This window comes from Lepisosteus oculatus, chromosome 2, assembly GCF_040954835.1.
Source record: "Lepisosteus oculatus isolate fLepOcu1 chromosome 2, fLepOcu1.hap2, whole genome shotgun sequence".
NCBI lineage: Eukaryota > Metazoa > Chordata > Actinopteri > Semionotiformes > Lepisosteidae > Lepisosteus > Lepisosteus oculatus.
Genome location: NC_090697.1, coordinates 69,699,567 through 69,718,503, shown reverse-complemented (window position 1 = coordinate 69,718,503; position 18,937 = coordinate 69,699,567). Strand labels below are relative to the sequence as shown.

The 18,937-nt window shown below is 43.9% G+C and overlaps 2 protein-coding genes across 3 annotated transcripts; one reads left to right on the top strand and one right to left on the bottom strand.

Annotated features, from left to right (window-relative positions):
• Window positions 1-322: 322 nt before the first annotated feature.
• wbp1 (WW domain binding protein 1) lies at window positions 323-11,648 on the bottom strand. Of its 2 annotated transcripts, none has more exons than XM_015361880.2 (4): window positions 11,418-11,648; window positions 9,748-9,871; window positions 8,640-8,807; window positions 323-8,032 (listed from the first exon to the last, which is right to left on the bottom strand). In XM_015361880.2, exons 1-4 carry the CDS (start codon window positions 11,478-11,480, stop codon window positions 7,422-7,424), a joined length of 966 nt encoding a protein of 321 aa, XP_015217366.1. In that variant the 5' UTR covers window positions 11,481-11,648; the 3' UTR covers window positions 323-7,421. The 2 variants fall into 2 exon arrangements, with proteins under 2 accessions (XP_015217366.1, XP_015217435.1); XM_015361949.2 differs by having other exon boundaries at window positions 9,769-9,871.
• A 1,119-nt stretch (window positions 11,649-12,767) lies between these two features.
• Window positions 12,768-18,720, top strand: LOC102683980 (ADP-ribosylation factor-like protein 3). The gene is made up of 6 exons (XM_015347587.2): window positions 12,768-12,862; window positions 15,445-15,588; window positions 15,725-15,841; window positions 16,300-16,350; window positions 17,426-17,611; window positions 18,539-18,720. The coding sequence occupies exons 1-6, from the start codon at window positions 12,860-12,862 to the stop codon at window positions 18,584-18,586; spliced, it is 549 nt and encodes a 182-aa protein (XP_015203073.1). The 5' UTR covers window positions 12,768-12,859; the 3' UTR covers window positions 18,587-18,720.
• Window positions 18,721-18,937: the final 217 nt, after the last annotated feature.

Here is an 18,937-nt window from a genome sequence, read left to right as displayed (position 1 = left end):
GGCTGCTTGTGAAGTCCTGGCAATTCAGGACTAGGATTGAACATTACTGCCATAGACAATGACAGGCCACAGCATGAGGTCACGTAATAGCCTGTCCGTGTTGAAAAACATCACACACTGCTGCATAGAAGGTGCTGCCTGTCCACCAGACCATTCTGCACAGTTTCAGTAATACAGTACTTTAAAATAACTAACATTCCAAGCTCCTTGTTTGACCACAAGGCATTTGAAAGGCATGTTCTTGCATTTCACTTTGGGGAGGTTATAACTACTGTATGTGGACGTACATTTAAAACCCAACAACAGGAACAAAACTGCTTCATCAGACTGAAGGGCTGAGTATTTATTTGTTTTATATAAACAGTAACCCAAGAACAAAGAGAATTCCTTGGCATACAGTAGAAATGGCATCAGCTACATGTCTTTTTTTTTTTGCTTGAACTGGGTAACAAAAAGAAGACTACAATAAGAAAATAAAATATACAGCCGTGGACAGACTTTTGTGCACCCCTTTCCAAAACTGTATTTGTGGCCAAAGCTGCAGATCCACACACACACAAGTTATCCATGAAGATGGATTGAATAAAAGCAATCATAAAAATACGCAGCTGAACTGAGTGAAACTGAGTGTGTTTTGAAGACCGCCTGCAGGGCTCTGAAAAGTTTTACACCTGTTGTCCACCACTGTGATCATCAGTCAGCAAGCCTGCACTGCTGTGGGGAGAAATGGATCCTGTGGAGTCATCTGGCAGAGAAGCTTCAATCCACTTTTACTCTCTTTATTTTAAAAGAAATCCAGGTACCTTTAGCTACTGAACACAGGATACTACACATGCCTAGGCCTAAATAATATCAGGTCAGATAAGCCATAGCTCAGCTGGATATGAAAACCAGGAGGCTCCACTTGCTGCTCCAGAAGAATGGAGCTGTGCATCACTTACTGTACCACAACTGCAAGAAAACCAGCTACTTGGCAAACATCAGGTCTGCCTCTGAGCTCTATAATCACCTTCCAGCACCTCCTCAAATCTCTCTCAGAACATGCATGCAGATCCTCCTAGGTCTTTCAACGTGTTATCACCTGCACTGAGCTACCTGACAACAGCCACAAGAGATCGCTCAACTCTTTTCATTTATTTCTTTTAGCTCTTGCTGTGCTGCTTAACTGGCTGTGCTTGATATATGCTGTATGCTGGGTTTTGTTACATCATACATTTTTTTTCCACTATGCAGATTTGTTATAGTATTGTATATATGTAATGGCTCATTATAAACTCACATTTGACTAACATATTATTAATTTTAAATCTGAATTCTATAAAAGTAAAAAAAAAATAACAGGTGTCCAATTATAGGACAACCTGCTCAATAGTGCGGCATTAGGGCATTCATTTTTTTACTGAGGTTTAAGGTCCTACATAGAAGAGTCATAGATGCTCAATAAAGGTCTGTCTGCTCCTATAGACCTGCACCACAATACAAATTTGGGACAGCCAAGTCTATGGACAGTTTTGGAATCAACCAGCTTCTAATAATATTGTCTTAAATCTCAGCTTCATCATTTCCTACTGTTTACATCCACACCATTGTGAAAACTCCAAATCAAAAGCAGATCTTCATCGTAATCTTTCATGGACAAATCTTCAGTAATGTGTTCAATGCTCTGTCAAACTTGTTCCAGTTGTGAGCTCTAGCCCTGGGTTACTTAAAACCCTAGCTAGCAATCACAAGGACCATGCAGTATTAATATGTTTGAAAGCATACTTCCTATATACACAAAGTCTTAATCCAAGTGAATCTGGAATGGAGAAAGGCATTTATACCTTTTCATGTCTCCAGGATCCTTTCTGAACAAAAGACGGTTTGCACCACAAAACCCACATACAAGTGAAATTCAGAAGAGCCCTCTAATTAACTTTGAATTGACAATAAAACTCTGCACATGAAGCGAAATGTGTTTGAATATTAACTGTCTGACCTGGAGATTCAGAGAAGTCAGTATGGCTTCTCAGTCCTGCTTCTGTCTGCCACTTCCTCTCTGATCACACTCTCCACAGCAGCTGAGCAAGCTGGCCCCTGCCTGCCCCAAGCAAAACCGGCCTGGGCCGAAGAAAACCAAGTACGTTTAAAGACAAAAATGACTTGCGTGACTTTTTTTTTTTTGTTGCTTTGATGAAACATATAGAGGTATACAAATATTTACAGCGCATACAGTCAAAAACAGAAACACCTTAATTTTTATTTAAACAAAACCAAGAGCACAAAGACTCCAGCAGGTACAGCACAGCATATGTTTTGAGAATAGTATTGCTTGTAATAAGAACTATAAAGTCAGTACACAAAGCCCCCAATTCGCAAGAAGTTGGTAAAATATGTACTTATGAGTGGAACCAGTTTTGAGAAAAAATACCCATTTCTACAGTTTCACAGATCAAAAGAATGTATATTTAATGGCACTTTCCATTTAAGATCATGTGGATTAGATCCTTTCCTGTACATGGAAAGTAATTTTGCACATTACCTCAAGTTTTATCTGGGATGTTCTTACTCATGAATAAGATTTTTACCAACTCAGAGAAATCAGGGCCCAAAGAGTTTATTGCAGCATATACAGTACCAGCTAATAAAAGTTGTTGCATAGCCTTGAATGGTACAGAAGGAAGTAGGATAGTTTTGGAGAGGTAGGGTGAAGGGAGATTCTGTAGTTTGTCTCAGATTAAAAAGTATTGCTAAAGCTAGAAACAAGAGGATTACATTTTTTTAAGACCTGGTCTGTGATATGGGATTCACGTTCGTAAAGGTGCTGATTACTCCAGGGGCTTAAAGCACGTCTAGGTCTGGCTCATTCAGAGGAAGGGTGATTCAATGATCGCTGATTGTTGTTCCTACTGTTATCACCACACTCTGGAAGATATCCATTGACATCGTGGTCTTTCCATCTTTCTTCAAATATTTCTAAAGTGATGCCAATATAAAAAAAACAACCTCATCATGAGAGGCCAGGTCATAAAAATGCACTTGAAATTCCAGATGAAAGATATACTATTAAAGATCTGTCACTGCATTATACAATAGTGGTCATTAATGCTCTTATTTAAGCAGTTAAAAAAAGAGTAAAATAATATTTCCAAATGTGCCCATTGTTGCTGTGTTAACACACTCTTTCTGCTAGACACTACTGTTAGCTTCCACACCTGAAATATATGATTGAATAAGGTAAGCGTCACATTGGATTGACCCAGGAAACTTTGATATGGAAACAAATGAGCCTTCTTTATAAGATGTAAAAATGACCTTTTATGCTTCCATTTTGTACCTTCTGCAGAGAGAACATTCACTTTAAAGAGTACAGGGGGGGCAGGGGCAGGCAAAGACACAGTACACATCCACATGCACACAGACTTACACACTCAGATCTCTCATTAGTCTGAGATATTCCAATTACAAAGAAATAAAAACAGCAAATCTAAAAAAAAAAAGACTAGCATGCTCACACCCCATAAAATCGGTTCCCATGACTGTAATTTTCATTTAGTAAAATACAGTTGAACAAACATATAAGGTGAATAAAATAGTATGTACACACATTTTTAGGTACATGTATGTTGAATTTAGCCCTTTTTAAGGTAGTCATTTTAAGGCCAGACAGGAAGAGGTGAGTTATTACTTATCTTTAGTAAAGCTGGCTTAAACCTACAGGTGAAGCACGTCCTTAGAGAGCATCACATGAGCAGTACTGAATGGTGTCTAAGAGACTGACTCGGACACCTGGGAGATGCAGCAAGTGTTGAGGGAGGGAAAGCGAGAGAAACCACAAGGCAAAGCAGAAGAGATGGCTCCAGCCACGCTGAAACTGACTCCGCTCCGAACACTCTCGCTCTAAGTATAAGGACTCAGAGTTTCTCTATTTTCTCCTTCTTAAGCCAAACACGCACTGGAAACAGGACATTTGACAGCAGCAGAGTATTAAGACCCTTTTTCAATTAATGCACAAAGAGTCCATCGTTTCATTTGCAAGTGGTCTCTGAATGACAGAAATGTTAAAGCACTTCTTCCTCCCTAGAAAAAAAAAGCACAGTTTCAACACTGCTGATGCATTAACATTGCAATTGCAAAAAGTCCATAACAGAGTTCCAAAGAGAGGCCGAGCATTCCACTCTGCGGGGGCAGAGGGGTTAGACGAATGGTTCTTGAAGGCCAGTGTTGATTCCCTACGGTTCTGGTTCTCTGTTATGCAAATTGCTTAACTAAAGAAAACTTACATACAGACTGCTTTCTGTCAGGGTCCTAATTATTCATAGATAGGAGCAAAAACATAAGCACCCTGCAGTCCCTTGAGCCATCGCACGTACAGGGTGACATCATATTTACTCTTTAAAGGAAAATAATCTTTTTGTCGCCAACAGTGCCACCCTCTCCCAGGTCAACTGTGACATCACTCTCTAATTGGCAGAATGCTTGTTCCAAGACATTGGAGCACAAGCGCCAACACTGAACAGCATGCCCTCGTACTTGCTATGTTATCTGGAAGCTCTTCATTAGCATTGTCCTCAATATGAGTGTAAACAAAGAACTGGGACCAATCTGCTAAGGCAGGCTTTGGCGTCGTTTGAACGTGAGAGCACGTAGGCTTGAATGCGTGGTAACGCAAAGACAGCACAAGGCAGCTTTTGCAGCAGAAAATCACTCTTTTTTCTAAGAGCAAAATGCAGAGGTCAGACAAATAAGGCAGAAATAAATGTGTTGGTGGAGTAGGTGAACAACGTTTTTTCTTTCCTTAGAAATGCATGGTTTATTTAAAAAATAAATGCAACAAAATACAAAAAAACTCTGCCTTGGTGCCAAAGCCGTCCATATTATTCCCACAATAATAATATTACAGTCGCCATGCTTTTCCCTAATGTCACTGTGGTATCACCAGGGTGTACACAACACTTGATCACATGTCCACAACTCACAGCACAACAACAGGATGCCGAACCGGGCTATTCTACACTATACCTTGTGCTCACCACAGTAAATCTACACAAGATTCGCTTAATGGATGTCCTCCACATCCTGTCTATTGGAAACCTAAGACACCTCAGGATTAGTACAGCACAGAGGTCTTCTTTCCTTTGTTTAGAAGAAAGCAGTTTTACATAAGGTCTAAGCCACAGGTTATACATGTTGTAGCACCAGTGCAAAAGGCTAATTTTTCAACAATATACTAAAACAACAATCATCATTCTGAACTCAAGCTCATGCATAGAAAATACAGAGCAATAAAATCTGCCTTCAAGATGTGACGATTGCAGTGGTTTATTCTGTTCCTGTATGCTAAGTCCGCGGTCTCAAATGCGATAACAGACTCCAATCCCTTTCCCAAAGTTCCCCAGCCTTGCTCTTTCCCTTCCTTTCTCGCATAACAACACTGCTCGCCAGGAGACCAAATCCTGGTCATTTTCAAATAACAACTCCAGAAAAGCTGAAACACTGTTTACCTGAGACCCCTGTCAGCTTAGAACAACACTAACTTTTCTATAGCCCAGTTCAGAGGGGCTTGAAAAAAACTAAATTACACGCACAAATAATAAGGGGTAAAAAATAAAAACATCTTAACATCAGATGCAGTTGTTAAACCTGGATTCGTTTACAGGGCACACATTTCGAACCCGGCTCCTCAAGGGGGCAGTGCCTTCCCATTTTCTTCACTGTCACTGCCCAAAGCATTTTGTTGCTTCAAATATTTTGATTACTTGTTTCCTTGTCCCAAAATGCTGTACAGGAAACTCTTACCTGAATAAATTGTGCTTGTTAAATCACTGACTGCACAAGGCCCATGGAGAATATGATAAAACTATGTCCTAGTGCTGAAATAATTCAACAATAATTCAGATGGAATTAAGACTGTTATTTGACATCCCTACTGTACACTTTTTGTTATCATACCACACTGCTGGTAACTACACCAATTTTACCTGTCTAGATTTAATGAATGGAAAGCATGTTTGTTTCCGTTCTAACTATTATTTCACATTACATAAATAAATGGCAGCTTCTTCTTTACCAAAAAAATCAAATTAAAGCTTTTATTTCAAAATATGGAACACAAAATAATAATAATGTCCAAAATAAAGCTTTCCTACCCGCACTTAATGTGGAAGAGAGTGACTTTCCTTATTTGTGTTACAGAGATCCAGCAAAGAAAACTATACAACATGGACGTGCGGTTAAAAAAATCCACCCACCTAAAACACTCTCTAAAAACTGCCTCAAGCTTGTGGTCAGCCATTCGGAGTCCCAAAAAGAAACGCCAGTTACACAGTAACTACCACACTTCACGCCTTGAGACGAAATCAGGATGAAAGGTGGCTTCAGAAACACAAAACACATCAAAGAAATCAGCAACCTGCTCTGAAAACGCCACTACAGGGGGAGGCATGCCTTCTTCGAGCAGCCCACCCGCGGGACTTTGCGAGACAGATTTTTCGTTTAAAGCAATAAAGATTATTTTAAAATAAAGTTACAAAAAGTTACTGGAGTTCACGAATCCACTCTGTTCATCAACTACAGTCCTACATCGTTCAATTCCACGCACCTCTGTGTTGGAATTCTTCAGTCTTGAAAATATACTAAAACAGGGCTCCTTGACACACACAGGCCCCTCTCCTTCCATCCAAACGCCCTGCAGATCTTAGATCATGTGATATTCAGCTCAAATGATAAAAAAATGTACAGAATAAAGAGGAAGAAGGACCAAGAAGCATGAAAGGATGATCTTTTTTCTTTTTTAAACTTATGAATCAAGGACCCTCCAGCCCAAAAGGGTTCTCAGCTGTGTCCCATTTCAACTCTGCACCACCGAACACCATCAACAGGCACAAGCAAGGACCCCAGGGACTATCTAAAACAACAACTCTGATAACGCAAAACCAACCCCCCCCCGCCAAAGCATTTGAATGGAACCAAGCATAGCTTAGAAGGGAAGTGAAATGTGTTGGACGTACCTTCAGTAAATATAAACCATTAAAATGGCTACAATTGTGTGTGTGGGAGGGTTAATTTAGGCAGAGCCACTCAGGAGCCCCCACCTCAGTGTCTCTGTGAGATCACCCAGTCTGGGTCCACACAGGGACCCTCCGGGCCTCCGACAAGAACGGGCGTGCAGAGGATTTGTCTCCTAATAACGGGGAGAAATGATAGCAATACCACTGCGTTTTCAACCACTTAGCCAGAAAAACAAAATGTTATTATTATTGTTATTGGGTAGAATTTAAATAGTTATTGCCTCTGGTATGACCACTTTGATATGTTATAGTTATGAATTAAAAAAGTGGCACTGCGATATCCATACCATAAGAAGGAATAACAATAATAATAACAACCCAAGCTCAGCTGACATCTGGGGGTTTAAAATACGGAGCCAGTGGAGGGGGTTTTCAGACCAGGCCGCTGCTGTTGTCCACTCCAGTGTCGCTGATCTGCACTCCGCTGCTGCTGTCCAGATGATCCTTCTGTCTGTCTGTGCTTCTCTCAGAGCAGCAGTCCCCCGAGGCTCCCTGACACAGCCGGCCGGACTCCACCTCCTCCCCCTCGGACACGAAGTCTTCGTCCACATCCAGTTGGCACACGCACACCTCGATCCCGGAGTCTCCCGTCACGTGTCTCCGGCGCGTCCCACAGTCCTCCTGGTCTCCGGGCGCGTACGTCATCCCCGCCTCTTCCCCAGGCGGAGGGAGGTGGGAACCTGGCTGGGGGGGGGGGTCACACCTGCCTCCTCCGCTCTCGGACAGACGCGGGCTGGCCCGCACCGACTGGGGGGTGGCCGCCACCGAATCCCGATCGTGTTCCTGGACCGGCAGCGCGGGCTCCCCCAGAACGTGTCTTATAGGCTCCACCACCACTGTGGACTGCAACTGGCCCGCCGGCAGCAGGATGAGGCCAGGGACCGGGGTGCCAGCAGGGGAGGCCTCAGAGTAAGGGGGAGGTGGAGTGGGCGGGTGGCCAGCCACCTCTTCATAAGCAGGGAGTTTACAGTCCGTCCAGAATCCTGACATTGAAAAGGGGCAAACCCATTAATAGATCATTAGTAACAATATCATGGTCCATAGCACACATATGGAAAAGAGCACTAATTGTATTGGCCTTTTGGCTAAGAATAAGAGTACCATTAATTTATAGACTGTTATAAACAGTGAGGAGGGCAGCACAGTAGCACAGTGGTCAGCATTGCTGCCTCTCAGCGCTGGAGCCCTGGGTTCAACTCCAGACCTGGGGTGCCGTCTGTGTGGAGTTTCCACATGTTCACATGGGTTTTCCTCCAGGTTCTCTGGTTTCTTCCCATTGTGCAAAGACACACTGGCAGGTCAAGTGGCCTCTGGGAAAACTGGCCCCGGTGTGTGTGTGTGTGAGATGCCTGTGTTTGTATCTCTGTGTGTGCCCTAGCGTCCTGCCTTGCTTGCTGGGATAGACTCCGGCTGCCCCACAACCCTGAACTGGAAGAAGCAGTTAGAAAATGAATGGATGGAGTATAACATATAATATAATACAAGGTTTTTTGTCAATGGTGGTGAGCGGAGAACTAAGAGAGACTGCAGGTGGGGGCTGTGAAGGGTGTGGTCTTGTATTCAGAGATGGGGGGGGGGGGTGGTACTCACGCAGGTTAAGGGGCGGAGGGGCGACGAAGGAGCTGGAGGCCCCCTGGTAGGCCATGAGGCTGATCTCCCGCTGGCGCTGCTCCTGCTGCAGGCGCATCTTGACGCGGCGATGTCGGTACGCGCAGCAGCAGCTCAGCATGATGATCAGCGTCCACACGAGCCAGAACCCTGTGCACACAGCCAACCCCAACGTCAGGATCCAGAAACACACAGGGGTCCCAAAGAGACCCCTGCGGTAGCCAACAGCATGCCTTCCAAATCTTTTCTACAGCAGCACAACAATCTCTGTTAGATGTTGGGTTAGAATGATTTTGAAATGTCTAACATTTGAGTAAGACACTGCTATCTGCATAGCTCACTGAATGTCTTTATCCCTCCTCAGTGAGTGGTATTAACATAACATAACATCACATCACTTTATTAGCCCTATACAATTTCCTGCATCAGGAATTAATCGTTTTATACCCCAGCTTGCTCTCCATGAGACACATAGACACACAGACAGGGAGAGAAGCCTGGGGTCAGAGCCCAGGGTCAGCTATTGTACAGCGCCCCTGGATCCTTAGCCACAGAACCACTGCTCCGCCCCAAGAACATTTGGCAGTGGTGGGATTTGATCCCACGCCCCCGGAGAGACCGGAGCACAAATCCAGCGCCGTAGGCCGCTCGGCCATCAGCAGCCTAATTATGATGATGACCTTTGACAAAGCCAGACAGGAGCCCACTGACAACTTTGGCTTTTGCAATATTTTTTTCTTTTCTGGGGCACCGCACAAACATCCAGATGAATGAACAGTCAGCACACATGAAATCTGGTTTTCATGAGCTGAAACACAGCAGCAACATGATAGTGAACAGAAAAAGGTTAATTTCCAAATGTGTGAAGTAAAGGGGCAGCACTGTGACGCAGTGGTTAGAGCTGGGGCCCTGGGCTCAATTCTAGACCTGGGGTGCTATCTGCATAGTCTAGGACCAGGCCATATCCCGCCTTGAGCCTATCGCTGGCCAGGACAGGCTCCGGCATCCCTGCGACCCTGTCCTGGATAAAGCAGTTAGGAAATGGAGGGATGTGAAGCACAGAGAAGTACTGGGTTGTTGTCTCAGAGACCGGGGCAGTGAGATGACATACACCACAGCTCGTAGTAGTACGTGCAGCACTCAGTCTCTCCACAGCAGTAGCCCATCTCACAGCGGTACTGCTCATTGTTCACCCCGAAACAGAACTCCTTCCCCTGGAACAGACAAGCACACATGTGACCAGTGAGCAAGCAAACTGGAGATCCGACTCCACACTGGAGGTGTTTATCCTGCACTGGATGGGAATTTATTGCACTGGATGGGATTATACTGCACTGGATGGGATTATACTGCACTGGACAGGAATATACTACACTGGACAGGAATCACAAGGACAACAGGTACTGAAACAGAACTTGCTATTACAAACCCAAACAAAATTATATGGGGGGGGGGGGGGTGATTATGAGGTCATTACTTTTTGTAATCTGAAAATCCTGGAATGTTCAAGAACTGTGAACTAAGAACAGTAAAATTGACAGCAAGTAATGAAAAAAACAGCAATGTTTTGCAAACACATCTTGACGTAACAAAATCAGAACCTTGACACGACTCTCACATTACTACGCTGGCCTGAAATTTAAATAAGACATTTCACAGATTTCTTTTATTAGAGCAATAAAATTATGTCATGTTTTCGCACAATAGCAAAACTCTAAAGGTTTTTTCTATTCTAATTTTTGATGAAGCGGGCAGGGGAACTGCAGCAGAATTTCTAAGTTTCGCACACGATGTGAGCGGTGCAGAACGTTAATTTATCTCCTACGAAAATAAAATAAAACATTAAGCTTTTCAAGACTCATGATATAGGCTGTGAGAAGAAAAAAGACTGCGCTCAAATAAAAATAGGGCATAAAATAGAGGCAAAATAGAGCATTGCTCTATAAAAATTGCTCGAAAGGGCACTGAATAATAAAACATGCAATATTTATTTTCTGGGGAAAAGCGTGTAGATTACGTATGAAATATTCCTGCTCATTTGAGGCAGTACCATTAAACGACAGGTGAACACAAAAGAATGAGCAAGCAAGTCATCCATTTCCGTACTTTATGTCGTGTAAAACGCATTCTTTCAAACTTCTCCGAGTAACAGTACGGTGGACACAGACACCACACTTTTAAAAAAGCAAATACCGAACTATATCCTCATTGCTAAAAATGTTACTCTTCCGTCAATACGTTTATATATATATATGACGCAGTAAACATTTAAAATAAACTTTACCCAAAGCTACATCACAATCAAAATAAAATAATTACAACAGTTCGACAGTCACTCCCTTCATTTGCGTAAGCTACCCAAGATTTAAAAAAGCAACAGTTTTGAGCCTGACAAAGTTAGCACAGCTCGATATCGGAACCAACAACACAACAATCTGTTTCGAACAACGTACCCCCGAAGGTGTCATGGATTAAATCAACAACAAAAAAAAGCTTCAGTTTCTTTCTTCTTTAATTAGCTTAAAAACCGTTAGCTATCTTTACAAACATAACGTGGAGGGGAAAAAACAAGTGGCAGCAAATGTAAACTTTTAACCACTCGTAGATAGGATGGATATACAGTATTTACATTACGTACAGTTGTTGAGCACCGTTTATTCGGAGGAACAAATATACACATCAACAGGCCTGCTTCCAGCTCCGAACCACGGCCTAACCTGAAAGCAACGACCGAGCCAGGCACCCCAGTCCACAGCTTACCTGCACCGCACAAGCCCCGATGCAGAGCAGACAGAAAATGGATCCCAGCACTGTCTGTGGCATCTTTCTGGGTGGCTGACCGATGGCACAGCAGCGTTCACAGAGGAACCTCTAAATTAAAAGAGAACCACCGTCTTTATACGTCTTCATATTATTTTTAGCTACATGTTTTCATTTTCCTGTTGGGTGGCCAACGCACTGTTATCACTGTACACAAGATGGCCTGATCGTTTCGTCGGCAGAGGGCGGTAGTGACTCAGTAGGTAAAGATGAAGTAACTTCATACAGTATAGGCTGCCCGGCAGGTAGGCAGATTCTAGGGTGTTAACTTTTCATCTTCATAAAATGAATGTTATTTAGGTAACGGAATAAGCTGTATAATCTATTTCCCAAAGCTGGTTATTGTTTTGCGCTAATTCTTTGAATGAATGTGTTTTTAACACGGAAATATACGGGTGGGTTTTTGTTTTGTAAAATCGCCACATTTCCGTCATCACTGTAACTGTAATTCACTCATTCCGGGAAAATGGAGCTGTTCCGCCTCCTCATTTTATGGTTACAGAAAGTAATGCACATGTATTTCATTCAGAAAGATGGAAAGTTTTTTTTTTACATTCTCTACATTCACCGTCGTCAATTACGATTTTCTGTTATAGCAATTAAGTGAACATGTATTCACTGTCAAATGGGTGGCATAAACTACTATTTTCCAATCGTTTTTATAGACTTACATCGAAATTAGTGGTGTTTGTGAATCTGTGGAAAATTACAATCAAATTAAACAGCTGTTTCATTCTGGTTCAGGTCAGAAAATGTTTTTTGGTGGATACCTATGAACGGGCACCTGGTAAAGCACACCTGGTATGCAAAAAACGTGCTGTTTGACATTAACCCTCAATTATAGGATGTCACGGATCCTGGGAAATGGAACAATAGAGTTTAATTCCACACTGAGGTAAAAAGAATGAGCAATATACTGTATATATAACCTTGGCCGGTGGAACCGGTGGTGGGTGCACACATTCAACGGTGCATGAAAATGTTCTCTGGCTTTAGAAGTCCCCGATCAGAAAATAAAGGCGATTACGTGGGGTAGGCTTTGTTTTAAAAAGGGACTTTCAGTCAGATTATTTGATCAATAAATTTGGGAAAGTAGCCACCTTTGCATGTGAAACAACACCACAAACGGGTAACAGTCACCGCAATGTGTGGTCGCTCGGTTTTGACAGCCTTGCAGAACCTTGTATTGTCGTTATTATCCGCGTATACACTGTGCACATACAGTGCTACATTGAAGTATCTCAGAAGTTGTTTTTGTGCTGGCCAGTAGGGGTCGTCGCACAGGCGACTGTTTACAATGACGCCACTGATTCCATGGTTACTCGTAGCTCAACTTGATCTGAGCCGAGCCAGTCTGTCAACACCCATCGGCAGACCGGACCATGGTGAGTACGTCGTTGCAATCGATAGTTTCTTTGTAGTTGGCACTGCGCAATTAAAATAGCAGTATAATCCTCCACCATTACCGCCTGCTTGTGTCAGATCTCGAAAATGCATCGCAGGTTCGCGTAGGCTGGCAGGTGACTACATGTTTGTCCTAACCAAATTCTGCTGCTGAATAATACGGTGCGATATAATAGCAAATGAGACGTTTTTATTGTGATAATAGATATCCGACAGGAATTAGGGAGATCTGTTAGTAGGTACGGTTGCTGGTGTTATATAATATAATCACATAGTAGCATATGAATATAATAATTTTAATGCAATTAATGATACTATGATATCTCTTGCTGTTGTTGTTAGTGGATGTATTATGAGTGGCAAGAAAATTGCACACGATAACACGTGTTAACGATAAATTATTTGACTCATTTTGGCTTTCAAACGTTATTATAAAGGAAACATGCCGTCACTGAACGGACTCAACTCAACTCTCCTGATATGTATTTATAATAAATCAGTCCTCGCGAGTATTGTTAAAGAGTTTGAGCCCAATAAATTGCAAAAAGTTTAAATGTAACCCTTTCTCGCACCCCGTGTCCTACAATTCTCTTGTAATCGCGTAACGTAAAAACTGAGACGTGCTGCAGATACTCGACCATATCTTCGTGCTTATGGGGATCTGTGATAGCCTTATAGCTCTTCTGAACGTGACCTGACTTCTCCGATCTCATTCGTTTTTCAACCCAGGGCGAAAATGAGATGGGTAGCAGGCATAATTCACTGAGCAATGTAATATTATAAGTCGATGCATCGACAATGGGGTTACCGTTGTGAGTTTGGGTGGTTGAAAAGGCTTGGGGTTTGTTTGGATGTGGTCAGTCGGGGAAGGTGGGTCATCTGAAACACCGACAGAAGCGTACAGGTCAGAAGTAGTTAGTTCCTTAGTGCTGAAAGTGAACCAGTCAGTCTGTTTAAAACACCACCTTGGTCCATCACAGCTTCACGCGGGTCATCAGAACAGATCTCGGCCAGGCGGTTCATCGACAAGCTAGCTCTCCTTTTTCAAGCCACAAAACAGCATTGTGCACTCGCAAAATCTGCTGCACAGATTAGCTGCACAGATGCAACAGGATAATTATGGTAGTGTAGGCCAAGACAAGAAGCTAAAAAGACAGGAGTATTCTTAGTGCCACTGGCTGTTCTCACACCGTGGAAGCCTTGACTTTCCAGTAATCCCATCCTGTCACATCAGAGCTTTATGTGATTGGAGGAGATTTTCCTAGGCCACCTAATTGTTTTATTAGCTGCGTTCACGACACAGTGACCTGGCTTTACCGCCCTAGTGCGAAAAGCAAATTAAGGAAACTAGACTGCTGGGAAGCCGCACAGGGTTTGAGCTTGATGTTTCTCCCTGTGTTCTCAACCTGCGTCACTGGTCATTCCTGTCCTGCACCTGAGACTGTGCCGGTCTCTGCATCCCCTTCGTTCTCATATCCTCCTGAGTCAGACACACACTCTTTCTGTTCATCCCTATGACTCTGCCAGCTGTTTCTCCTACCCTCTGTGCTCTCCACTGGCTTCTGTACTCTTCACATTCTCTATGCTTTGAATTTGTTTAGCCCGCACTCTGCCTTATCGTACCTACGCATGAATGCCTTGGCTGTGCTTACTTCAGCTTTAGTGAATGATTCAGGAACAGTAGGCTGTTGTCCATGGTGGTAACATGAAATAAATAAATGAATGCATGCATTTTGGATGGCTACCACAGCCTTACAAATAGGGGTTTTAGTATAAAAGGTCATGTTTTCTAAATGATCAGAGTAGCAGAGAACAAGCTCTGGAACTGAGGGGTGAACTGCCTCACTGGGCGCACACATGCAGTGTGCTCTTTGCTGTGATTTTTTCATGATCATCATGGGAGTGCTTGTCCTCATTAGCATGGCTAAGTGTGAAGACGGGGGGCCTGGGGACGGCATGTTTGTTACGGAACAGACATCTTGCTCGGCTAAATCCTCTTTTCTTCCTGTGCGCCTGGTGTTATTTTGCATTGTTCGCCCGAGGGACGCAGGTCGGTTAATCAGAGGGCTACAGAGAAGTCAGACGATTTGGCCAAGTTCAGTTGTGTTGCTCATTCATGCTCAAAACACAGAATCAAGAGCATTCATCCTCCTGTTTTCTAGCCGCTTCATCCAATTCAGGGTGAGCTGGAGCAGCCGGAGACAATCCCTGCAAGACGCCAGTCCATCACGGGGCACACACACAGCACATACTCACATCAGTGCCAGGTTTCCCAGTGGTCAATTAACCTACCAGTATGGCTTTGGTCTATGGGAGGAAACCCACGTGAGAAAATACAAACTCCATATAGACAGCGCCCCAGCGATTGAACCCGGGGCCCCACCACTGCAAGGCAGCTTCATCCTAGCCACTGTGCCACTGTGAGGCCCTAGGCTTCCTGCACATCTCGCCTCAGATACTCATCCATCTGCGTCTTTCTCCACCTCTGCATGAAACTGTGTGCATCAGTGTTTGGGTCAACACGACTGGTAGAGACAGTGTTTTGGGTGTTGTTCCCACTCAGGGTTTGCTGTCAATCCTGCGGAAGCTGAAGAGCTCTCCGGATCAGGAGGTACGGATCCTGCTTCTGGGGCTGGACAATGCTGGGAAGACCACCCTGCTGAAACAGCTGGCCTCTGAGGATGTCAGCCACATCACCCCTACCCAGGTACCCTCCAGACATCCCAGAGTGGCGTGTTGCAGGTCTGAGGGATACTGGGTTCTGTCTGATATTGGTGATTCATGCACATTGATGTGCCTGTGCACTTCCTGTCTGTCTGACTCCCCACAATGTGTCCTGACAGGGCTTCAATATAAAGAGCGTCCAGTCTCAGGGCTTCAAACTGAATGTCTGGGACATCGGGGGCCAGAGGAAGATACGGCCTTACTGGAGGAACTACTTTGAAAACACAGACGTGCTGGTGAGTGTGTTCCCGCAAAAAAAAAAATTGAAAAATTAAAAACCGCAGAGGAAGATGTTGGTACTTGGTGGGTCATTTTTGTTTCTGTAGGGCTCACAGAACTCACAGACTCCCGCCCCCACAGAATCACCTCATGCTCCTGCAGAGCAGATGTAAATACAGGAGCATCTATGGTGTGAAAGAGCTTCTTCCATAAGTAAACCTTTCTAAGCTCTTTGCATGTTCCAAAAAGACTCATTTTGTAGTCTCAACGCACAGGGTCTTCTCAGCTCCCAAGACCAGAGGGCGCTCACCTTGCTGTAGCCACTACTGCCATTGTCTCCCCTTTAATCACAGCACTAAAATCACAAGCACTGGGCCCGCCTGACTGTGGCACGGCGCTGAGCTGCTTAATTCCTGAATGGATTAAGACTGATGATGAAGAATTCCAACAAATACTACCTTGTCTTCTTCGACAGATCTACGTCATCGACAGTGCAGACAGGAAACGCTTTGAGGAGACCGGCCAGGTAATGTCAGCCTGGAACCAGGTGAAGGAGTTGCCTTTATAAAAGTGCCTCTTTTATGTCCCTGCGTTCTGTTCTGTTCTGTCTTTGGAAATACCGGTTCAAATCAGCTTTGATTACATCTTTGCAAGGTTTGGTGGGTCCCTGTGCCAGACTCCCTTTAAGAGGTTAGCTGAGCATGTGGAGATCTGCACACATTAACCCCCATGTAACCAGCTCCAAGACCATTGTTGTTTTGAACTGTTTTAACCTTAAATCGGTTCGCAACTATGCGCCTTAATTAACCTTGTTGTACCTTACGAAGGAGTAGCAGAGGAATAAAACCTCGACACGATCATTTCTGTTCAGGCTGGTCTTGCTGTCACCATCTTCTGTTGACCGCAGGCTGTCAGAGAAATGACCAAGGCTGCTACCTCATGAGAATCCCATGCTCTCAATACCTGTTTCACCTAGGCCTCCCCCTAATCCTAGAGGACTTGCCCTGTAGCCCTGATATACCTTTAATCTTCCCCTACTATTGTAATGCTTCACCATGAGACTTGAGTTCCCGCCAGAAACTCTGATCTCCCTCAGATCTTACTGCTGGCTGCCTGTTTAAATAACGGACCCCCTAAATCTTCCGTCCCCTCCAGAGGCACTGCTGTAACTGGCCCCTTTGGGGGTGTTCTTACTCTCAGACAGAACCTTGCTGTGGTTCTGTTTCTCACTGTCCCCCTGACTGTGGGGGTCCAACCCAAACCTGAACAGACATCTAGAGTCTCCCTGTGCCGTACCTGATAGTGGGAGTCTCTCTCTTTAGACTGTGTGCTCCCTAAACTCTTAAATAGGTCACCTGGCTTCTCGCAGGTGAGGCCGTTTGCCTAATAACCTCCCACATATTTGATTATTATACGCTCTCTCCCTGTATCTGGACATTCTTGGCACTCCAGATCCAGCTGCCCTGTTACAGTCTCCTATACTTCCATTTGCCTCCTTTAACATCTTGTCTTTACCAGCATCACTGTCCGTTTTCTCTTTTCCAACCCACCTGCCTCCTTCTGTGTGTCTCCTGCCCCTCTCCTGGGCTGGATCCATTCAGGAGCTGGCAGAGCTGTTGGAGGAGGAGAAGCTGAGCGGAGTGCCAGTCCTGGTTTTTGCCAACAAGCAGGACCTGATGACTGCAGCGCCAGCGGCAGAGATCGCCGAGGGGCTGAACCTGCACATCATCCGGGACAGGATCTGGCAGATCCAGGCGTGCTCTGCCGTCACCTCGGAGGGAGTGCAGGTGAGCGAGTGGGCCTCACACAGGACTGAAAGCCACACACAGCACAAGCACTCCAGACTGACATCCTCCTGAATACCCACAGCGTGCACACGCAGGCACACAATCAAACCTAACACACTCCTGAAAAACACACAGAACACAAATGCCGATGCACAGTCAAGCCTAACACACCCCTGTAAAACACACAGAGCACACACGCTTATGCACAATCAATCCTAACACACTCCTAAAAATCACACACAGCACAAACACATTCAAGACTTACACACTCCTGTATAACCCCCAGCATGCAGACACACACTGAAGACTTACACACTCCTGTATAACCCACAGCACACATGCAGACACACACTAATGTCTTACACTCTCCTGTATAACCCCCAGCATGCAGACACACACTGAAGACTTACACATTCCTGTATAACCCACAGCACACATGCAGACACACACTGAAGCCTTACACTCTCTCTCCTGTATAACCCACAGCATGCAGACACACACTGAAGACTTACACACTCCTGTATAACCCACAGTGCTCACACACACACCTGAATAATCCACAGTGTATACACACGGTTCAAGTTAGAAAAATGCTGCTGTACTGCATATAACACTGACAGTACGTTATAAACAGAATCACGTATAGTATTTCACACTGCCACTCAAGACACACTGGCAGCAACACAGACCTCAGACGTCTTCAGTAAAAACTTCATTGCTATTGCCACACTGAAACGAAATAATTTGGATTTTCAGTTTATAAATAACGTTTGTATTTAAAGACAAAAACCTTTTCCCAGTTTTAATTTTTTTCAGATTACAGTGCACCAGTAAGCAATTAATTTAATTTGTGTCTAACAGGATACTGGGTTCTGTCTGATATTGGTGGTTCAGACAGTAACTCTGCATGTGTATCTTTGTTTCCAGGATGGAATGATGTGGGTGTGCAAGAACATAGCTCCGAAGAAGAAATGAATGCAGACAGAAAAGAGCAAAACCATTCTTGTAACTGTTTACTGTATATTATTTAACTTATAAATGAGATAAACAAGCTATAATATAGTATTTATTTTTCATAAATAAACTGAAAACCTCAAGTCTCATTATCACAGAGGTGTTCATTTGATTTTCTCATTTTTTTACACTGTTGTGATGTGAAGTTATGTGATGACAGTTCTAGGCACATTTCCTTTTATTGTATGAGGGCTGCAGAAGAGCCTTTCAGATTTATGAGCAGGGTGGCCATAAGCCTCTCTGTTTTCTAAGACGGGACAGAATTTTAGGCCCTAAATGGGATAAATAGATGTGCAAATTTAGAGTTACACC

Coding starts and splice junctions, on each gene's coding strand:
- LOC102683980 (XM_015347587.2), top strand. Junction 15,589..15,724: donor GCCACATCACCCCTACCCAG/GTACCCTCCAGA, acceptor GTGTCCTGACAG/GGCTTCAATATAAAGAGCGT. Junction 15,842..16,299: donor TTGAAAACACAGACGTGCTG/GTGAGTGTGTTC, acceptor CTTCTTCGACAG/ATCTACGTCATCGACAGTGC.
- wbp1 (XM_015361880.2), bottom strand. CDS start 11,480: ATGCCACAGACAGTGCTGGGATCCATTTTCTGTCTGCTCTGCATCGGG. Junction 9,872..11,417: donor TCGGGGCTTGTGCGGTGCAG/GTAAGCTGTGGA, acceptor TGTCTGTTCCAG/GGGAAGGAGTTCTGTTTCGG. Junction 8,033..8,639: donor CCCTCCGCCCCTTAACCTGC/GTGAGTACCACC, acceptor TTTCAATGTCAG/GATTCTGGACGGACTGTAAA.